This window comes from Juglans microcarpa x Juglans regia, chromosome 1S (assembly GCF_004785595.1).
Source record: "Juglans microcarpa x Juglans regia isolate MS1-56 chromosome 1S, Jm3101_v1.0, whole genome shotgun sequence".
Taxonomy (NCBI): domain Eukaryota; kingdom Viridiplantae; phylum Streptophyta; class Magnoliopsida; order Fagales; family Juglandaceae; genus Juglans; species Juglans microcarpa x Juglans regia.
This window is the reverse complement of record NC_054595.1, coordinates 1,459,939-1,475,016: the sequence shown is the minus strand read 5'-3', so window position 1 is coordinate 1,475,016 and position 15,078 is coordinate 1,459,939. Positions and strand designations below refer to the sequence as shown.

The window sequence follows — 15,078 nt, the reverse complement described above, 5'->3', positions numbered from 1 at the left end:
AATACACCTTCGGCCGGTGGTGGTGGAGGAGGAGACACTTTAGCAATAATTGCTTTGTTAGACGTTGTTTCGTCACCATGCAACTTACCAGTACCATCCTTGATAGCAGTTTCCTTTTCATGGATTTTATTTTTCGGTTGGGAGTCATTATTAATCTTCGACACAAGCAATCGCCTTCCCTGGATAAGCTGACTTTCTTGGAACAAAAACAAAGCAAGGAAAAGAAAAACAGAGATATTTAACTTGTTCTGGGCCATAGATAGAGGTTGATCACAGTGAGTACTGAAGACAAGTGATACGATCGAGGTAGCTAGCTAGGGAAGCCAAGCAAACAAGTGAATTGCCTAGTGTTAAAAAAACCTAAACAGGCAAGTCGCTTAATTTAGCTAGACTACTTTAAATCAGCTAAGCAAGTTTACCAGAACTTAAACCAACTAAGCATGTTCCTAATTAAATCCTCGCTTCTGTGGGTTAATTTATAGAACTCCTAGTGGGTACAACTAACCAATGGTCGACGTTTGAGTACACTTACAATTAAGGCGATTTTTAAATCTCTCTCTCCATCCACAAGAAACAAAACTCCAACACCCGCCCCCACCCCCCCCCCCCCCCCCCCCCCCCCCCCCCCCCCCCACACCACACACATAGCCTGTAAAGTACATAGCTTGTTCGTAGAATCGCCTGTGATCAACAGTTTGCATGTGCAAACCGTTCATTTGCATATGTGTATTATCATGTTATTTTAATCGAAACACTACCAGCTAGGAGAGCAAAGAACATCCATGATCCATGGACCGTGGAGCTGGACGGCTCGATATGAGTAGTACGGCGTTAGGCGACAACTCATGACAACTTGATCATGTTAATATAATATATTAATATAATAGTAGAGTAAATCTCATATTAAGTTAATATAACAAATCAGAAAATTATTTATAATCATCATTAATCTACCCAACATATGTTGATATATTATTTTCAATAGATGATATGATTAACTTATTTTTCTTTTAATTAATTCTTGTGACGTAGCTAATCGTAATAAGAGAATTTTAGACGTTACATGATGATTACGTACAATATATATTAGCATTTTTTCAATAATATAATAGAATTAGTTTCGAACTTCTTTTTAACACTTTTGGTTTTAAAACCAAATATAATCTCCATAGTTTAGAAATTAATTTTTTATGTCCTTTAAAATTTTTCCATCTATCTTTTCTCATATAAATTGTCTCAAACAAGTATACTTTTCTATCATGCGCGCGAGTGGCTTGGTTTTTAAGAGCTAATTACAATAAAATTAGGAAAAAAAAATAGGAGTTAATTTATTACAACAATAAAGTCAGTTTTTTTTTTTTAAAGTAATATTGTAGAAACCTGCTTTTAGTTCTTGTTTTTTTCAAAAAAAAAAAAAAAAAAACGAAGTACAAAATAAATATAGGGGGACTCAGTTTTTTGGCCCCGGCCCCAACCATTGAGAATCCATGGTAGATGCGAGTATTATTCGATCGGGTTCAATACCCCATTCAAAGTAGTGATCATTATATATATATATATATATATATATATAGGGCCGGTTAGTACTGATCATACATAATTTTAATATAATTATTATTTAAAAAATATTTCTTTCACTTTAATTCAATCACATCAACAGTTCAAAAATATTGAAAAATTACTTTTATAATCATAATTATTTAAAATTAGTTAAAAGTACGTACTTGCAACTCTATTATTGTTGTACAATATATTATATTATATATATACAAACTAATGTAACTCGAGGTTTAGTTGTAACCACGATTTTTCTATACTAAAAATGAGGGTTATCAATAAAATTAAAATACTGTCTTCTTTTTAAAATATATATATATATATAATATATATACACACAAACTAATATGTATGTTGGAGGACATGTTGGGTGTTCTTAGGCTCGGTTTGTATTTACAATCCATCTCAATTTATCTCAACTCATCTCATTACTATTCACTATTATTCAGCAATTTTAACTTAAAAATTTCATTATTATTCACAATCCATCTCATTACTATTTACAATATATCTCAACTCATCTCAACTCATATTCAAATCCAAACGAGACCTTAGCCCCCACCAATATATATCCTAACTTTCTAAAAAATATGGCATGGTTCTTTTATTTTTTATTTTTATTACTCTATTGTTCTCCACTTCCCTAATTCACGTAAACTTTAATTAAGATTTGCAGTCAGACAATGCCAGATTTCCATCCACATATATATATAATATACCTCCTCTGCTGGTCCCCATTACCTTTAATTTGTACCTTGCAGCTTTTAAAATATTGTTATTTCTCCTAGTGTCTAGCGGTTGGAAGTACAATGATAAAAAGTTTTCAACAGCTAGCCTTTCGTATGTCTTTAATTTAGAGCCCGCACAAGGGTTAATTAATAAGATCATTAGATCAATAACCTAACAAGAAAGGGAAGGGCTAGGCCACTCATGTACGTCGACCCCTGCGCGTACGTACGTATGATCATGCACTCATGATCACATCACACTATTAGAGTCATGTAGCTATAACTTTAGGATTTGGAAGGGTAAAAATCACACCAGGCAAGGAAAATAACTTTGACATGATAAAAGTTCGTTGGACACAGCTCTATGGAGTTGGGTCGAGAAATGTCCCTGATCACAAAGAATTTGCTTGATCCTCACTCAAACTAAGCACACGAGATCAATCGATGGAGAGTGCGACATGATTGATGTATAATCGCATGTTCCATTTTTAGCATTTTAGGGAGTCGTGTTAATGCTCGGGTTTTCTTCTCAATTGACAACGTTAATTTGTATTCCAAAACTATCTGTTGTTAATGCATGTTCATTTGACACTAGCTAGTGAATTGATAGGCAATCACATTAATCTTAGCAAAATATTATATAGATATTAAACTTAAGATAGCCTGAATAAAATTTTTAATATCATGGGTAGAAAGGACCGTCCACCATTTGAGGAGAGAAGAGCAAGTGGAAGCATGCATGGCAGACACAAAAAGCTGAATCTATAGTAATAATAGGCCCAATTGATAGATGACGGTGCAGATAAATTTTTTATATTGTAGTACGTACTTAATTAATGTAAAAATTAAAGCCACTATATATATATATATATATATATATATATTAATAGGGAAAGAAAAAAGAATGTATAAAATTTGTATGAATTTATTATTATTATATTAGAAGTCAAAACTCCAAACAATAAAGAACAATTGAAAATTTGCGAGACCAGTTAGCAGCTTTGACGTTAAACGAGGCAGAAAAAGTAAAACTTCAACCATACGTACCGAATAACGAAACACTATAAAAAAAATAGATTTTTATGACAATTTAATTATGGTAAAAAAATTATTTGTGATTAAAATAGATTTATTTTAATTATAAATAATTATTTCGTTAGAATTAATTAATCACAAATAAACAATTTTTTTATAGTAAAAATTATAGTGGCTTGACCGCATGCATCTCAACTCCAACCTCTAATTAGAATTATAATCACACAACTAAGCCCTCGTGGCTAGAAAGGAAAGGAAAAGTTGGCCTGCTTACACCCAACTCTTTGGAGATTCTTTTATTCTCTCTCTCTATATATATATATATATTATATCATTTGGCCATTAATGGTCACCTTTGGAGATTCTACACTCTCAAACTTATGGCTAATAAACTGGCCGGTCACAGCCGACATGTCCACATGCACAAAAGTTTAGCATAATTCAGATAAAAAATTTCCAACAATTCTGAAATTAAGTTAACGCTTTTTGATGTAATGTCTTAATGTATCTTATAATTAATTATAACGTGGAATTCACGTATATTCTATCTCACTCTCTTTTCGTTAAGCTTAACCACCGTCATAAGACTTTGGCCTCCATAACACTATGAAATCATCACTTGTACATCATAAAAGTTTAAGTTGATAGAAAGAAATAACTTTAATTATATATTTGTATTGTATTTTTAATACTCTATTATCATGTGTGGATCAGACTTTTCTTCGATTAGTGCGCCTAATACGTAAAATATTCAATTATATAAATAGAATAAAATGTAAAATCATAGTTCAAATTCAAAATCTTTACTTTGATAAATACGAAATCATTGATTGTCTTAAAACTTTAAGCTTATAAAAAAATGTAAATATTATTATTTATATTATATTCTAAACTGATGCTTCATGATGAGATTTGACGGTTTGCTGCCTAGCTCGTGGGTTCATATAATGCCCTAAAAATGTTCTAAAAAAAACTATTAACCAACAAGCAAGCTATCACACGAGGCTAGCTAAAGCCAAGCCCAAAGTGTGCAGGCGAAGCTGCTTTATCTTGAGGTTGGCCCAATACTTGATGCAGTGCCTAGTAGAACGTACTAATTAATCTCCATAAATGAAATAGAGTTTTACTATGTATAAATAAATTTATATATCAATCTGCATATTAATATTATTATATTTATATTCTAAATTCAAATTAATACTGTTTTTAATAAAATTTACTTTCTGACCAATTATATTGAATGAGTACGCGTATTAGTGCACATAATTGCTTACAATTAGATTTTTCCAATGAGATAATTGAAGCCCTTAGAAGTTGAATCTTATATTGCTACAAAAACTTCATTGGTCATGCTTGTGATTTAAACATTAGAGAATGAACACTACAAGAAATTAGACTTTTTTCAGCGATTTTAAAAAATCTTATTTTTTACAGCGACTTTTTGTGTCTTTTGCGGCGATTTGTGTCGTCGCAAAAGAATATAGTAACTGTAGCGACTTTTTTATTTCCAATGGATTAAAAATCGCTATTATAGATACTTTTCCCAGCGATTATTGTCGCTACAAAAGTCATTTTCTTATTAGCGGTGAATCAGTAGCGCCGGAAAAAAAAAACTAATAAAATTAAAACCCCTGCGTTTTCCCCTCATTCCTCTAATTCCCTCTGGCCGTCTCCTCCCCCCTTCCCATCTCTTCCCAATCCCTATTCGACTTTTATGAATAAACCTTATTCTCAAAGTTTACTATCTATTTTGCATATTTTCTCAATCTTAATCTTTAATTTCTATTTATTAACTAGTCGTCAGAAATAATTCTATTATGTCCGGTGTTAGTTAGCACTAGAGGTTTAGCGTTTTCCTGGGGCGATTTATCATCAATTGTCATGTATGGTGGTAAAGGTCGTGATGACATGGGCAAGTTTTGAATGAGGAAGCCCCTCATCGCGATCCTACCGTACAGAACGTGATGTTTGCAGATTTGCAAAAGTAGATAGCATAATTAACCCTGCATCTAGAGGCACAAAACCTAGAGGGTCAGATGTATGATCATGATTCTGACTCTAACTTCAACAACCCATATCATAATCATGCTTTGTTTCAGGAGTACTGTGATAGGGAGGAGCATCATAGAGACCTAAGCGTCAAAATTGATCTACCAAAGTTTTCTAGTACTCTGTAAACTGAGGTCTTCATCGATTGGTTGCACGAGGTGGAGCGTATAGAGGCACAAAACCTAGAGGGCCAAATGTATGATCATGATTCTGACTCCAATTTCAACAACCCATATCATAATCATGCTCTGTTTCGGGAGTACTGTGATAGGAGGAGCATCATGGAGACCTAGGCTTCAAAATTGATTACCACAGTTTTCTGGTACTCTGCAAACTGAGGTCTTCATCGATTGGTTGTACGAGGTGAAGCATATTTTTTTTATTACAAGGCCATCTTAGATAGTATGAAGGTGAAATTGGTCTCTATCAAGTTGAAAGACTAAGAATTTGCCTGTGGAAGCAGTTGAATCGATCTCGAGAGTGACAGGGCAAGGCCAAGATTGGCGATTGGGAGAAGATGAAGTGTCACAATTTTTCTCTTCAAATATACTCAAACCTTGTTTCAGAGACTACACATGTTGTGGCAAGAAGCGAGATCCATTAATGATTACAAGGAGGAATTCTATCGGTTGGTAACCCAGAATGATCTTTATGAGACTGAAGAGCAGATGGTGACACCGTATTTGGGTGGCTCGCAGCATTCTTTGCAAGACTTCCTTAGCCTCCACACTCTATGGACTATTTCTGAGGGCGATTAGCGTGCTCTAGTTGTAGAAAAGTAGCAGACTAGGCAACTTGCTCCTAAAAGCGATTAGAACACACGGGGATCCATCCGCATGAGACTCTTTCTACTTCACATTCAACTCAAGGTACGAGTTTGAACGCCACTAATATTCGATGTTTTCGATGCGAGGAGCCCGGTCATCGAGCAACTGATTATAGAAAGTTTGCCAATTAGAATAGAAAAATCTTCTGATTAACAAGGATGACATGGAGGACGTTGAGGACATTGGAAAACCATCTATGACAACGAAGGTAATGATGAGAGTATTTTATATTGAGATTGTAACAAGACCCTCGTCATTAGGAAAAAAAATTATTAGCTCCCACAGGTGATTCGAGAGAAGATTGGTTAAGGACTAATATTTTTCACACTACTGTACTTTTTTCTGAGAAGGTGTGCAAATTGATCATCGATAATGGTAGTTATGAAAAGTGGTCTCTAAGGAAGTAGTTCAGAAGCTCCAACTCAAAATAGATCGTTACCTGAAGCCATAAAAGTTGTCATGGTTGAAGAAGGGTAGTGAGGTCAAACTCGACTGGCAATGTTTGGTCTCTTTTTTTGATTGACCAGAAGTATTTTGATAATGCATGGTTCAACGTAGTGTCCATGGATGCTTGTCACTTGTTGTTAGGAAAACCTTGGAAGTATGATCGAAGTGTAGCTCGTTATGGGTGCAAAAACAACTCTTCTCGTAGCATTAAAAGAAAAAATGTCGTTTTAGCACCTTGTAGGGAATAAGTTGTTTATGCTCCAGATGTTGAAAAGGGAACCAGTCTTTTGTCAATGGTTAGATTATGGGAGGAGGCAGAGAAAGAGGGGGTGGTATATGCCTTGGTGCTATGTGACAACAGTGGCGAAACTAATCATGATTTACCGCTAGAGGTGAAATAGAAGCTCACTAAGTTTGCAGATATAATGCAGGAAGATCTTCCCCCTGACCTTCCACCCATGAGAGATATGCAGCATCAGATCAAATTGGTGCCAAATTCTAGCTTTCCCACTAGACCATATTATCGTCTCATCCCCAAGAAGTCTGAGGAGTTGCAGCGCCAAATATTGTAGTTGTTGGAGAGGGCTATATCCGTGAGAACATGAGCCCGTATGTTGTTTCTACCCTCTTGGTGCCCAAAAAAGACGGTTCATGGTGTATGTATGTGGATAGTAGGGTCATTAACAGGATCATGATAAAGTACAGATCCTCACTTCCCCACCTAGATGACATGTTGGATCAACTGTCATGCTCCAAAGTCTTTTCCAAAATTGACCTTAAGAGTTGGTATCACTAGATCAAAAAATTCACCCTAGAAACGAGTGGAAGGATGGCATTCAAGATGCAACATGGTTTGTATGAGTGGATGGTCATGCCTTTTAGACTATTCAACGCACCCAGCACATTCATGAGCTTTATGCATCTTGTATTGTGAAGCTTGCCACTGTTTAATTTCATGACATCCTCATATATGGCCCACCAACGGTGGCACATATGGAGCACCTTAGAGTAGTCTTTGAGATGTCAAGAAAGGAACATTTGTTTGTTAATCAAAAGAATCTTGTTTTTTACTACTTCTGTCACATTCCTGGGATTTGTTGTTTCTACTGATGGTGTTCATGCAGATCACTCTAAAGTAGAAGCCATTTGAGAGTGGCCAACATCCAAGACCCTACACGATGTGCAAAGTTTCCATGGAATGGCATCCTTCTATCATCAATTCATCCGAAATTCCAGCACTTTGATTACTCCCATCACAGATTGCCTCAAGGGTCGAACATTCCAATGTCTGAAGAGGCAAAGACAAGTTTCCAGTTAGTCAAGCGAAAGATTACAGAAGCACCAATTTTGGCACTCCCTGATTTTGAGAAAGTCTTTGAGGTGGTGAACTGTGATGTTTCCAAGGGTTGGTATTAGCGGAATTCTGAGCCAAGAAGGGTGACCCGTTGCATTTTTTAGTGAGAAGCTATCTGGTTTCAAGAAAAAAATACTCCACATACAACTTGGAGTTTTATGCCATTTGCGGACCTCTAATGTGTTCAACATCAAACACCTTAGTTCATGCTTTGTCGATGCTGACGTGAACTTCAAGGCAAGTTCTTTCCAACCCAGGGAGATTGGTGTAGAGGGATTCAAGTATGATAATGCTGACCTGGAAAATTCTACGTTGATAACACTTAACTGCCTCTAGAAGTTAAGTCAATGCATATATGGTAAGAAAATGTGAAAATACCTCGAACTGTAGTGATCTTGCGCACGTATTAATATTTTGGTCATAACTTTGACTACATGTATCAGAATTGTTCATATGACCCCAATTTGTAAAACTATTTTTGGCGCATGCATCTTGGTCATCAAGCTACACCTTGTAGTCTCCATTTCAACCCTAAAATCAATCGTTTTCCTCTCTAAATTGTTGATTTAAGTTACTTTTTTTTACTTTTATTGTATTATTTCGTTGTCGCTTTAAGAGATGTTTCTTATTCCAATTTGGACCAGAGTTTATTTCATATTTTATTTTTATACAATATTTAGAATTTTTCCCTTTCTTAGAATCTCAAGTTTCCTTAACTATTGAAGTCTGGCTTGTGGGCTTGAAAATCAGTTTTTGAATTTTATGAGTAAACCCTATTCTCAAAGTTTACCCTTTGTGTGCATCTTTTCTCAATCTCAATTTTTAGTTTATGTCGATTAACTAGCTGTCAAAATAAATTCTATTCTGTTCGGCATCGTAAACATCTTGTGAAACCAAAACATTGTTTTGTGACTATCATGTAATGACAGTAGACTACGCAACATAACCCATAAGATCCATAGCTATTTGGCTTTAAAAGGTAACAGTTCCATGTTACAGGATGTCTATCCGACTAATATGAAGTTAAAAAGAAAAACTAAAGGCTCCTCATCGGATTCTTGATTGAGGTTTTGGGATGAAATAAGCATACAAAAGCCAAGGTGCTGTTGTTACCAAAACTCTTCAACCAGGGCCTGTATGCTGTCAGCTTCCTGTTCCAAGAATAAGTTAAAATTGGTATATACACCAGTCCAAGAGTTAGCGGTGGGCTTGGTTTAATATTCGGAACGTAGAAAACTCTCATAAGCTGTTCCAGTAAGTGTCTTGTTAATCTCCTCCCAGTTGTTGATGTGATCTGACAATGGCCCTTTGTGTATTTTAATTTGACGGCTTGTCAATTTCATGTGAGGAAGCTTTAGAAAGTCTTGAACATCTTCTAGTTTCTGCAAGAAACATGGAGAATAAGAACCTCCAAAAAGAGTCATATTGCAGATATATATTCATGATTTTGTTGCTATTGAGCACTATAAGATGATTGGATTATCTGTAGATTCATACAGTGAAGGCTTCTCTAAGATGTCATAAATAACCCCTTACAATGCGGTTCATGATAAGATCCTCATAGTACAGAATGATGTGCCGAGTGTGATTGAAGGATTCTAGAACTTTGGCTCTCGTCACCTCCATATCCTTCAGCTCAGCAATCAACGAGGTGGAGTTTATAAAGGGCTTGTACTTTGATAGTATATGGGCCTGCATCAAGTAAAAAGCTGAGTCCACAATCACGTGTGTGTGTGAGAGAGGGGGAGAGAGAGAGAGAGAGAGAGAGACCTCTTCATGTGTATGTACATGTGACTTGTGAGTTCCATTCAATAGCTTAGCATATCTGTCATAGGAATTGGCAAGCACTGAAACCATCCGGCGCAATAAATTTCTTCGGAGAAGAAATATTGCAGAAACACCCTTGCGATTGAAGTATTCAGCAATTTCTTTACGGTGTTCCATCAATCCCTGCATGAACCATGCAAAGAGATAAAAATTATGAGGAAGTTGGCCAATAAAACATCCAAGGGGACTCCGCGATGCATTCACAATACGAGTGAAAAATAACAATATTCAAAAGCTTCAAAGTATTCTGCATATCCCCTTCACTACTTTGATACAACCTTACATCCGTTGTCCATGCAAAATGAAGCTAGAAATGTATTGGGAGAAGTACTAAAATAAATTATCACACGCCACATCGATAACTTATGTTCAAGTGTAGAAATGACTTATTTTGGGACTATGCAATACATTCACCATACGAGTGAAAATTAACAATTCTCAAAAGCTTCAAGGTATGCTGCATATCCCTTCACTACTTTGATACAACCTTAAATCTGTTCTCCATGCAAAATGGAGCTAGAAATGTATTGGGAGAAGTGCTAAAATAAATTATCATACACCATATCAATAACTTATGATCAAGTGTAGAAACTACAAAAAAAAAAAAAAAAGTAATACATCATTAAAATTGCAGAACACATCAAATTTACAAATTAATCCGACATGAGAAATTCAGCAGCTGTTCTGATGTTTGGATTAATATGGTAAATTCTTCCACTTACCTACAAGTGGTAACTACTTATGGCTGGAGTGATGGATTCTCATGGTGTCGATACAATAGTCAAGAGCCAGAAAAGTTAGCTAATTTCACCGAGCAGAAAACTTATTGAAAGATATGCGCTTAGTACCACAGATCCAAACAACATTATTACCTGATTAAGCATCCACTTGAAGCCCACTGCTGCAGAGCATTGATTTTTGGAAGCACTGGTGAACCAATCCAAATTGTAAACTTTATCTAGAGTCTGTACAATTGAAGAAATATTTATCCTCCTATCCTTTACAGAGAATATCTCTCCATTGGAGCTTACATTAGCATGACTATTTAATAGGGTCTCGAACCACCCGCTTCCTGATCTCTGCATCGACAAGATGGCAAAGAATTGTACAGGATTACCTTCACACTCTGCCCTGGTTACAATGTACAAAAAAATTGATATTAGCTCATCTGAAAGAAAACCCAGCATAATCTTTTGACAGAAGGTCTAAAATACCTGCTAAAAGTTTCAGGTTTTGGGTAATGCATGTAAGGAATTTCAGATAGCTCAATGCCATTCTCCCGGCAAGGCCTTTCAATGACTTGGATGTTCAGAAATTTAGTCTTGGTGTGGGTGCTTATCCGCTTTAGACAGATTGTGTAGATATAAACGCCAAAGACCACTGCAAAAACTAAGATTACCATCCTTGATAACAATGGAGATTTCTTTGGAGGCTTTAGTATGAGAGTATCCTGTGGCCCAAAGTTAAAATAGAATAGAAAGTTGAATTAAACAATTTTGTAATATGGGGTTCTAAGAAACGATGCAGTGCAAAATCAACAAAAACCATTTTAAGTTACGAAGAATGTCAAAAAGAGGAAATAAAATGCCAGTATTAAACGTTATTGTTATGCTTAGACGATGAACAATTTAAAAAAATCGAAAGAGCAGGTAATGTCTCTCAAATCGATAAGGCACGTAAATCACAGAACCACTAGATTCCAGCTGAACCAACTTAAGAGAAATAGGAGAGCCACTTGGTGGACATATGAATACAATGTAGGTTTTATGCTACTAGAGCTAACCTAAAACCCAAAAATCTATGATTTCAAGATTAATTTTTTATGCATCTTAAACCCAGAGTGGAAGGAGCATTCTACTTCAAGCCCATCTCCATTTTTTCATCTATACCCATCAATCATTGAAGTGAACTATATCCACAATACCCAGCATTCTTCTTCAAAGGCATCTATATTATTATCCGAAAACAGTCAATCATCAAAGTAGACTATATTCACTTTATGTTTGCCATAGTAAGATTTGGAGTAGAAGGAGGATAAATAAAGAAAGGGGGAAAGAGAAAGAATGCCATTAACCTTCGAACCATCTGGAGAAGTTCCAATTCCATAGATAAAAACCACAAAATGTAACAAAAAAAAACAAAAGTCCACACCTTTGTTTCTAACAAAAACTCAAATTCAGAAAGTAATACAAGAAACAGGTAATAAATAATTAAGAAGAAAGTGACAGAGCGTGAGTCAGCGTCACCTTGTTAAAGCAACAGATTTCTTCAGCCATTGCCCTCTCAGAGACGAAGAGGAGAGATCAAAAGGGTCTTGGAAGAAAAGGGCAGACTTCAGACGGTGCTGCTCATCCCGCACCCTTCTCTTCTCTTCCACTAGCTGCAGAAGTCCTTCGAACGGTGGAAGAGAGAGATGGAGGGGACAGAAGGACAGAGCTAGAAACTGAGAGAAAGAAGCCAAAGAGAAATGTACAAACAATAACTAGCTTTGGAGCGATGCTAACTTTTGGCTCGTGGAAAACAAAGCCATTAAAGTTTCCTCGAGGCCAGCAAGTACTGAGGCTCTCTGTATTTCTGATGCCAGTTGAGAGCTGTAACCCTTTAGTAAAAATTCGAAACAGTGCAAATAATTCAGAAATAATCCGCAGAGATGCCGTAATCTATTTAACATCAAAAAATTTATTTGTATTTTTTTTTTATCATCCATTTTTCATTCTATAATTTTTCGTTATATAATAAGTTTATAAATAAAATATAATAAATAATTTTTAATTATTTAATATCATATTATAAAATAAGAAAATGATGATAAAAATTAAAATAATAATAAAAATTAAGATGCGGATAGCAGCATTACTCAATTAACATATATAATCCAGTCCGACCTCGGAAACCATGTACAAGGACAAGACATGGGCATTGAGGAAATCTGGAAAGATGGTAGGGTAGCGGGGCACTGCTTCTTCCTTGTGACTTTGACTTTTGTTTTGAAAGATGAATTATATATATAGTCTTAAAATGCGTAAACATTACCTAATTATTTAAAAAATAATAATATTTATTATTAAAAAATTAAATTTATATATATGAATCTTATATTTTATTCATTTTTTTTCAAAACGATTACGCGACGGTTGGACAGTTCACGATTGTAAATATCTTTCCTCATGTTTAAAATACTTTCAAACATGTTACGTTTATTTAGAAACAAATTCAAAAAGTGTTTTCAGATATAGAAATTAATATTATTTGAATTTTTACAGATTATAACTACATTTTTAAAAGTTGTAATTATCTGAAAATTATATAGATATTTTTGTTCATTAACAGTATTTTTAAAATTTAAATTACGTTTCGCATTATTTGAAAAAGTACATTTGAAAAAAATAATATTTTTCTTTAAATGTACTTTTTAACTTATTTGAGATTAAAAATATTTTAATAAGTAACACTCAAACAATCTAATTTTTACATTTAAGAGTTTTTTATTCTATTATACTTTTTAAAACTCATATCGTAATCCCAAACAAGCCAAATAAAGGAATATAAGAAAATTATTTACTTAACTTCACTTTTTATTTTCAATTTGGTTCTCTTAATCCAATATATTAAGAAATTAAAACACTAAAAATATATAAATTAAAATAAATAATCTGAATAGAAAAAGCTTGTGTCTAATATAGAGTTATTATATTTTTAAATTAGTGTGTAAAATATACCATACACGTTACTTAAATAGTAAGAATAAGATTTAATTTGTAAGATTCATATTTTAAAATTTATCTTATAAATCAAATTATGTCATGTAACTATACACCAATTTAAAAATATAATATTTGGTATAATATACTCATGCATCTCATTTTATATATAAGTTATCGTTAATGCAAAGCACCATTTTCAAACGATATGAAAACAAAAGGAGTTTTTCTAGAAAAATGTTTTACTTATAAAAATATCTCATAAAAGCTAACCTCAAATTGATATGGGTGATATGTTATATTGTAAAATTATTTTTTTTATAAATAAATTTAATATATTATATAAAATTATATTAGTTTATAAATTTATAAATTTATTTTTATAAAAAAAAAATTTCGAAGATAGCAGCACTTTCTTTTCGTTTAGATGATAACCACGAAGAAAAAGTTAAACGTAAATAGGACTCTTTCATCCTTTCCATGTTTCGTTCAATCTGAGATTTATTTTACAAAATTTGCATTTGTTACTTTATCACATTTATTTTTTTCTATTTTGAGGAAGAAATGAGATTATTTGTGGCAGTCAATGCTCCTGATTTTTTATTTTTTATTTTTTATTTTTTATTTATATTTTTTTGAAAGTTGAATATTATCGGTACTTGTGATGGAAGAAATTATGGGATTTAGATTATTCGTCCACCAATAATTATAAAAGCCCTAAGCATAAAATCAAAGTTCAAACATTTAGTGAAATTTATGACATAAGTAGGTAGTAATTAATAGTACAAAATTATTAATTATTTTACACGTTTATTTGGTCAAATCTAATCTACTTTGAATGCAGACCTGCCGGCTCTAAAATAATTGAAAATGAACCGCAATGCTACCCATTGACTTTGCTTCTTGTTCCAACTAGTTCCTTATGACAGGAAAATAGAAAAACGATAATCTCAGGCAGAGTTTTGATAATGAGTTAAAATTAAATGAAAATTAAAAGTTAAATAAAATATTATTTTTATTTTGATATTTAAAAAAATTAAATTATTTTTTATATTTATTTAAAAATTTAAAATAATTATAATTATTAAATGAGACGATTTTATTTTCCAAATCAGACTTTAACTTATTACCTACTATTATTTCAAACACGTGGATTTCAAAAATGACAAGTCAGGTATTAAAATCTATTCTACAATATATAATATTGTATTATTTGAGACGATTAGATCCACGATCTCTATATTTCTCGACTTTACATAGATGGTACATCCCAATTAAAAGTCAAGTTACATACTACTCAGATTAATCCATTTAATTAACTGTATTGATGAGGTGTATCTACTCAAACAATCTTTTTCTTTTATTTTTTATTTTTAAAAAAATGTAAGATTTTATAAAAATATATCTACTAGAAGCAAGACTGGCTAAATTTAAGTCGGCCGTGCATATATGACAAATGGTAGCGTAGAGTAGAGCGTGCATGCATGGGTTTGAAGTTTGAATAAAGGTTTCGTTTGGATTTTTTAATTCCTCTCAATTTATTTTAATTTATT

General features: G+C 33.5%; 1 protein-coding gene across 1 annotated transcript; it reads right to left on the bottom strand.

Annotated features, from left to right (window-relative positions):
- Positions 1-8,887: 8,887 nt before the first annotated feature.
- Positions 8,888-12,476, bottom strand: LOC121247885 (nodulation protein H-like). Its single transcript, XM_041146352.1, has 7 exons — positions 12,423-12,476; positions 12,071-12,388; positions 11,039-11,274; positions 10,697-10,955; positions 9,768-9,947; positions 9,534-9,689; positions 8,888-9,379 (listed from the first exon to the last, which is right to left on the bottom strand). Exons 2-7 carry the CDS (start codon positions 12,098-12,100, stop codon positions 9,212-9,214), a joined length of 1,029 nt encoding a protein of 342 aa, XP_041002286.1. The 5' UTR covers positions 12,101-12,388; positions 12,423-12,476; the 3' UTR covers positions 8,888-9,211.
- Between the last annotated feature and the right edge of the window lie 2,602 nt (positions 12,477-15,078).